Source organism: Chaetodon trifascialis, chromosome 10 (genome assembly GCF_039877785.1).
Source record: "Chaetodon trifascialis isolate fChaTrf1 chromosome 10, fChaTrf1.hap1, whole genome shotgun sequence".
Taxonomy (NCBI): Eukaryota; Metazoa; Chordata; class Actinopteri; order Chaetodontiformes; family Chaetodontidae; genus Chaetodon; species Chaetodon trifascialis.
In genome coordinates this window covers 21,205,121-21,213,425 of record NC_092065.1, presented here as the reverse complement: position 1 = coordinate 21,213,425, position 8,305 = coordinate 21,205,121, and the positions used below count along the sequence as shown (strand labels likewise).

At 43.4% G+C, this 8,305-nt stretch overlaps 1 protein-coding gene across 1 annotated transcript; it reads right to left on the bottom strand.

Moving 5' to 3' along the window:
- Positions 1 to 957: 957 nt before the first annotated feature.
- Positions 958 to 6,758, bottom strand: LOC139337038 (uncharacterized). Its single transcript, XM_070971333.1, has 3 exons — positions 6,478 to 6,758; positions 4,953 to 5,590; positions 958 to 4,272 (listed from the first exon to the last, which is right to left on the bottom strand). Exons 2-3 carry the CDS (start codon positions 5,514 to 5,516, stop codon positions 3,685 to 3,687), a joined length of 1,152 nt encoding a protein of 383 aa, XP_070827434.1. The 5' UTR covers positions 5,517 to 5,590; positions 6,478 to 6,758; the 3' UTR covers positions 958 to 3,684.
- Between the last annotated feature and the right edge of the window lie 1,547 nt (positions 6,759 to 8,305).

Genomic DNA, 8,305 nt, shown 5'->3' with positions numbered 1-8,305 from the left:
GCAGGGGGTCAGAAGATGCCCTCCAAAGACTCATGTCAGCACTGATCCTGTGCGATTGACGAACTCCGGACAAATGAGAAGCATATGAGGGGAGGAGTGCTGAGTGGGCTGGATAAGAGAGGAGAAAAAACGAGCAGGAGAATAGAGAACAGAGTGATTTGGGAAATCACTGAATTGCCTGGAAAGTCCCAACCTCAGGGAATCACAACCACAAAACACACACACACATATACACTCAGATTTCTCACCTCAGGAGAGGAAACACCAGGAGACAAATACGCAAAATGGGAACAGTGAAGGGCAGAAGGGCCCGAGCTGGGTGCGGCGGCAGTTATTTGTACTGAGCACAGATGTTCCTGTTGCAGTGTCAAGCAGATCAAACCGACCCGACCATATAGTAACACTGTGATGACGCAAGAAGGAAGACAAATCAACACCGCAGAGAGATCACAGCCAGGTGGAGGGGAGGCCAAGCGAGGCCGCATTCCTGTTTCACACCAGACGTGATCTCTGGTTAATGAGCCGTTGGGGACACGGTGATGTTTGTGACACTTGTCAGAACACTTTTTGGTTTCATGCCTTTGAAAGAAACTAAAGTAAAATCCATTGATTTAGTCGCAGAGTTAACAAGTGTAACAAAGCAAATAAAACCCCCCCAGAAACAATTCTCTGGTGCACGCTTACAGAAATATTCCACTGGGCAAAAACTGCATTTTATTATGTGAAAAAAGCGGTAATAGACCAGATGCTGTAACATCTGTCTGAATGTCAGGGCCCGAGCGTGTTGTGTTCAGGGAGGAGTCATTCCTCAGAAAGCAGGAGGTAAATTCTGGGATTGGACCAGACATCTGTTAGATCATTCATGTTCTTCTGTAAAACTTCGAGCTGATGCCTGTACACACAGCAGGGACAAATTTACACACACACGCAAACACACAAGCCAAGAAATAACAGTTTGGATTGAGTACAATTCTTTATGAAGAATCTTGTAAAATATTCTACACTCAACATCCACATCTCACACATACATCGATATATTCTGGAGAGCATAAATACCTTCAAGCACACATCTGCCACGCGTACAACACATGAGCACAAGCACTGGGGTGAAATGGTGTTACATTAGTGCATTTGTAAACGCAGGTTTATGGAGTAAGACTTTGGGAGAGAAATCTTCATGGCCAAAGCTTTGAGAACGGGGACCTCTGCTGATCAGGAGAATAACTGCAAAAGCACTGATTCCACTCCTCAGCTGTCAGAAGTCCTCTGTCTGAGGCTCACAGTTAAAAGGAATGAAAAGAAAACTTGACATACGTGTGAAATAAATGGAACGCTTTTTTCACATATGAAACAGCTGGAATTTGCTCACTTGCTTGCGACAGTGATTTGAGCAACAATAACCTTCCATGACAGCAATGGAAACGTGCAAAAAGTTTCTAAATATCACGAGTTGAGGAAGTCCTTCGTTTTAAGACAAACAGATTAAATGGTTTAAAACCCAAATTCCAAAAAAGTTGTGTCCTTTTTAACACTGAAACAGCACAAAGACAATATATTTAATGCTTGACCTGATCAGCTTCACTGATTTTTGTAAAAACCTGCTTATTCTGAATTTGATGCAGCAATGTGTTTCAAACAAATCAGTTGAGGAGCAACTGAAGACTGTGAAAGAACACCTGTTTGGAACGTTCCACAGGTAAACAGGTTGATTGGTAACAGGTGATAGGATCACGATTGGCTATTAAAAGGGGCATTCTGGAAAGGCTCAATCAGAAGCAAGGATGGAGAGAGGTTCACCTCTTTGGGTGCTTTTCATTATGTTGTATTGTGCCTCCTCGTCTCCTCTCCCCTCCGCCATGATGAAGGTTCTTCCAATTGCTTAAATGCACCTGAAGGAGACGAGGAGCGAGGAGAGAGGAGGCTTCTGAAGGAGATCAGAGTGAGGATACACCGGTGTAGCCTACGCGGAAATCTTTTATTATTTAAGGGGTGTGTCGAATGTGGCACACGTTTGAATCATGGCGGGAGCAGGTAAACGTCATCAGTAATTGACGTCGCTTCGGATTGACGCTGTGGAGCGAGGATTTTTCATTTCGGAGTTTCGTCTCCTCCTTCCTCACGCCTCTTCCTCGCATCCCTCTTTCATGTCCTCGCTGGGCAGAGCTAAGACGTGAAGAGAGGAAGCGAGCGGAGGAGACGAAGAGACCAATTTACCGAATGAAAAGCACCCTTTGTGAACACATGATTGGATAAAGGATGCTACTACATGGGCTCAGGATCACTTTGGAAAACTGTTGCCAGTAAACACAGTTCACCAACAAATGATTGCGTTCTGTTTTTAATCACGGTTTACACAGTGTCCCAACTTTTTTGGAATCAGGGTCGTGAAATTGTTAGATTAGCTCTCCCTCTGCTTTGGGAGAAACCCACGCAATGAAAAAACACTTGATACAACATTAACAATAAAACAAAAGGAGCACTCAAGAAAAGAAAAAGTTGGGCACAATCTGGTCCAGCGCTGGAATGAACCCTCCTTCAGATGTGCTGCATTCCTGACCGGCTGTGATTAGAATTACACGGTCTTAATATGGCCAATCTGATTGCACCTTGTATTCAGCCAAGTCAGAGAGGCCAGACTGTCTACAGGACTTGGTCCTACTGAACCAGGGTCAGTACCCATCAAATATTCAGAAACTTCTCCTGTAATGTGTCTTCACTCACAGATCAGATGACTAAAATATCCACCATTCAAATGTGTTTGGAAAACAATCAATTACTGTATACTACGAGCGTATGATCAGTTTAAATTCAGTTTCACGTGCACAACCTCGTCTGTCTCACCAAGGGCTCAATTCCTCGACAGTCTCGCCCATCGAATAGTAACAGTAGACGACTGTGTCTGAGGATAAATACGACTGAATTCAATCAAATACCAAAATAAGAACAATAGTTTACAGTACAGTAAATGTCAGTTTTCAACAACCGACAAAGCAATAATCTTGGCAATGTGATACCCAGAATAAAGGTTAAATATTTTGAGAATAAAACCATAATATTTCCAGCTAACATCAGAACATTTTTCAGATTTTAGCTGACTGGGGTGACTCGTAATGTTAAGACTTTTTCTTGAAATTGAACAGTTTTCTTAAAAGACATTCTGGATTTTATTCTTGATGTGTCATTCTTTTTTTCATTTCCAAGTTACGGCTCCTGTGGCCCCTGTGCTACTAAGTAGCCGCACTCTGTCATCGAGTCCTCTGTTGACCATCAGTGGGCCGTGCACACTTGGCTCAGGTGCAGCTGTATGTTCGTCTTTCCGGCACAGAACTCTAACGGAAATGAATCGAAGCCAGCACAACACAGTGCAATCAGCATAACGCACTTTTGCTCACTGGAGATAATGGACAAACAAAATAAAACAGTTCTAGTCGGCTGATCATAAAACAGTGTATCTTTGTGTTGGGAAAGTGTTTCCAGCTGTAACTGCAGCTTCCTATTAAAGAACTGGAAACAACTTGCAGTGCTTTGATTTCACTTCAAGCCCTATTTTTTCTGCAAATATGTGCCCCTCTGAGTACATTCATTCAAACCGGGACAGAAATGACGGGTGTACAAGCAGTACATTGCTTTATACCAACCAATGACGAGCTATTGAACGTGCTTGCTTTAATGTCACACAGTTGGCTACCACAGCCAGCTGTCTAGATGCTGAACACAGTAACAGGACTGTTCGAGGATGGCAGACAGCTCCCCATAGCTCTCCTCTCTCCACGTGGGGAGCAGCCTCTCATTGTTGAGAGCCTGGAGCTTCGGCGTCCCCTCCCGGAGGACGTGGTACAGGCAGGGCCACCGGCTCTGAATCCTCAGCCTGGTCCTTCGGTCCAGTGTAATGCTGCGGACGATCTTCTTGGCTTGAAGCTCGCGCAGGGCAGGAAGTTTTAGGCAGGAGAAGACCAAGCCGCGACTGGGCGACACGTCCAGGAACTCCAGTGATTGGGACTCCAGAGTGTATGAGATGCCCAGGTTCCTCATTGGTACCAGGATGTGTAAAGTCAGAGACTTCAGGTTAGGCAGGGATTTGGTTAGACTTTGCAGAGTTGAGGGAGTCACTCCTTTAAAGACCCAGAAGTATTTGAGCTCGAGGACTCTGAGCTGCTGGAACTGGGTGAGCAGCGACACAGAGACATCCGACCAGTCGAAGTGTAACCGCATCTTAGAGATGCGCGGGCAGCTGTGGGTGAGTTTGGTCAGCAGCTCCTGGAAACTGGTCAGCTGTGAAATCAAAGTGAAAAAGGTATTAAGTTGTATTCTACGTGGTTTTCAAAAGTCTTACATTTAATTTGGTGAACACAGCAGAAACCCTGCTTACAATAGAAAGCTGCAAATTAAGGCCACAAAAGTTACCATACCGCTGAATCAGCATCTATCTGACACAAGTCAACTAAAACTGGATGTTAAAAGCCCCACAAATATTGGATTGATTGATTGATCATATTATATTAAGACTACAACTAAGGTCTACTTTCAGTTCACTGTTTGGTCTATGAAATGTCACAATGATGTACGGCAGAGAACATGTTTGAAAAGCTGGAAAAAAGAGTATTTCGGATCTTTTCCTGAACTGACTGCAAATGATTCACTAATAACAAAAATTGTTGTTGATTTTCTGATGATTAATAATTAATTAATAGTCTATTTTGTTTCAGCATTACATGCCATTGCATGATTCAGCCATCGCTTTTATTTTGTCCACCCCCTTTTGGATACCCAGTATACTGACAGTAGGCTGATCAGGTAAAATATCGGAAGACTTATAGATGCACCAGGCTGATTTCATGTAAAGATATTTCTGTTTCATCAGGTGTATTTACAATAAGAATGAATCTACAGATTCTAGTTAACTCAGATTGAGTTAACGCCTGTTGCAGCTTTCATTCCAACAGTAAGTTCACCTGGTCCATCTTGGTAATGCTGTCCTGGTGCGAACTGGAGCTGGAGTGAACCCTCAGGTCCAGCGGCTCAAGCAGAGTAAATGTCCAGTTAAGGTCCAGGTGGCTGAGGTCCCTGCAGTGGACATTATCCAGCAGGTGACTCAGCAGCTCGCCCCACTTGTTGCAATGATCCCCCAGGTCGAAGCTGGCCTTCAGCGTGAGCAGGCTGGCTCTGCGGGAGATGAGGTGGTGGGTGTAATGGTGGACCCAGGATTTCCACCTCTCGAACTCACGGTTGGAAACAAGCAGGCCCTCCTGACCCAGGTGGAAGACCCCACGACGGGAATAGTCCGCCACCCGCCACAGCTTCCAGGAGCGGACGATGCAGCTCCAGCTCAAGCAAACCAAAGCACAGTTGCATTTATCCACCTCGTTCAGAAAGGAAAAGATGTGCAGCTGGCACTCCACCGGCAGGAAGTTGAAAGGAAAGTAGTCGTCCACGGTTTTCCGCCGGCTGCTCACAGGGACCAAGGGGCGTTTCCGCGGTGACATGATGACAGATGAGGAAATAATACTGGTGGTCATTGGTGGAGGTCAGAGTCTCCACCGGGCGGTCTTGTGGTCTGGCTTTGTCATAAATACCTGTGGCCTGGTGAAGTCTTAAAGATAAATAAAGAAAATGGACAAAAAATACAATGGTGACTTTTTTCAGGCAGAAATATATAAATATAACAACTGCTCTGCTTCACTGGGTGGTCTGTTCTACACAGGCAACGCAACAAGGCTGAGAGCCGTGGAAGGATAATATCAGCAGCTCACTTCATGTTTGGGAGTTTGGACCACAAAAAATAGAAAATCAACAACCTAATCTTAAAGATACGAATCATAGAAGTGCAGTTTCGTTAAGATGGAAAACACAGTCCTGGTCTGAAGACAAATATGTTGACTTTGACTTGATTGGTTGTATTTTAAGATCTTACACCAAACTGAGGATTGGCCTGCGGTTCAGTTTGAACTTCAAACTTTACAAACGCAGCTTGGGGTCAGATGGTTCCAGTTCAGAGGTTTTCATCGCAGGTGCAAGATCTCAAACTCTCAATCAGAGGCTGTGGATTATATTATACCGGATGTCAATTCTTTAATTCGCAGGTTCTCCCCTTACAATCCTGCGTACAGTTTAAAGTTTTGGTCATCCTCTCTGGTTTTACAGTTAACAGGAAAGTTGACCTTAGAGCCAATTTCCACAGCGGTAGATGTAACATTAGTGGGCATTCCCTGTTAAAAAAGAAAGTTACACGTAATGTGACAGTCACGTGGTCACCTTTGTCCCGTACTGAATTACAATGAAATGAAACGTCGGGTTGAAACATGACTTCAGGTCTTCAGCAGCTTCGTTATCTGCTCTCTTTCGCTGTTGGTTGCCTTTCAGCTTCGTGTCAAAATAACAGGGGTACATTCAAGACTTCAAGCGACTACACATAAAGACTACAGAAGAGATAATGTGACTGAAGTAGTGCCATTATCGAGAAAAAAGCGATGTCGTTACCTCTCAGTCGAACAGGCTCCCTCCCGTCCTCACTGTAAAAGCTAACCTACACTTGCTAGAAGTTAGCAAGAGACAAAGGAGTTTAAAATAAACCTAATTACTGCGCATTGTTGATAATTTTATTGAATAAGATTTATATTACGTTACGTATTTGTAACTGCAAAGCCACTTACGCAAACCCAAAACTTAAAAAACTGTACAATATTCAGTAACTAGGCCGGCTAGTTTGCTTCCTAACAGCTGAGCTGTTGTTTTTGTTGTGGCTCGTTGGTGATGACGTCATCAACATGCGTTTGGCTGCACGTTTTGTTCTGCGGCGTTGCACCGTCGGGCGGAGGTTACTGTTGGAAAAAGCAGGTTTGAGAAGAATAATTGTTCTTGTTTCAGTGCCAACAGCTTTGCACAGTTTGAGAATTTTGTGAATTATTAAACACGACACCAAAGAGACGAAGACAACAGACAGTATTTGAATGTAGTGTTTGTAGATGTTCATTGGCTTTTGGTATGAAAGGACAAGCGTCCACAAGACGTGTTTCTTTGCACAGGCCATCTCAGTGAACAGTTAACATCAGTCACATGGTGATAGATGGATAGGTAGAAGTTATAGTACCAGTCAGATGTCTGAACACACCTTGTCATTCAGTGTTCTTTCTTGCATTTGTTATTTTCTATGTTTTATTTTATTTATTACTTTGTATAAAATGACACATGGAATCATACATTGAGGAATAAAGTATAATAAAAAGTATAAAAACTCTCACCCAGCTTCATGAGGTTGTCACCTGGAATGCTTTTCCAATAGCCTTGAAGTGAGCACTTGTTGGCTGTTTTTCCTTCACTCTGCAGTCCACCTCACCCCAAACCATCTCAGGTGGGTTTAGGTCAGGTGATTGTGGAGATCAGGTCATCTGAAGCAGCACTCCATCACTGTCCTTCTTGGTCAAATAGCTCTTACGTAGCCTGGAGGTCTGTTTTGCAGATGTTTGAGGCTGCTAACTGTGATGAACGTATCTTCTGCAGCAGAGGTTAAGTCTTGGTCTTCATTTCCTGAGGCAGTCCTCATGAGAGCCAGTTTCATCACAGTCTTTGATGGTTTGTTGGACTGCACTTGAAGATACATTCAATGTTCTTGAAATTTTCCAAATTGACCTTCATATCTTAAAGGAACAATGTAGTAGTGTCTCTTTCTTTTCCATGTGTGTTATTTCATATAATCATATATATACTAATTCATATACTAATGTACGATGTAGAAAATAACAAAAGTGGAGAATAAAAACACTTAATGAGGTTTGTCCAAACAATTACAATGCAGTTTTTTTTTTTTTGTATGAGTGCAGCTGGCTAATAAAGCTGATTCTAATTCTGAAGCATCATGTGTTGGTTGCATGTGAAACTAGTTGTAAAGAGAATGTAGCCTACTGCTTGTGAGCACTGTTACTTCTATTTTTCACCATTTTAATTTCTTTATTTGCGCTTGATATGATTTTGAGCCTTGAATTTGTATAGTATTCCAATTTTGGTGGAGTCATTTTTCACCAGTAGATGGCACTCTGTACTCTGTGGGCTTGGTGATGCTGGCTGACTGCCTTGAAGTGGCATCCTCCTCAGGCATCCTTTTCCACCCCAGACCGTTTCCAATGAAACGGTTTCCCTGAAATAGTGGATGTGCAATGGCTGGCATGAGCCAGCTTTTTGAGAGGATAGAACAGATCTTGTGGCTACATGACATGTTCCTTTCCCGGACTCCTTGGACAGCTCAACTTTGACATTTCACGTCTCACACTCCGTGGGGCAATGTTTTGACGAGAGGTCCCAGCCTTTTGTT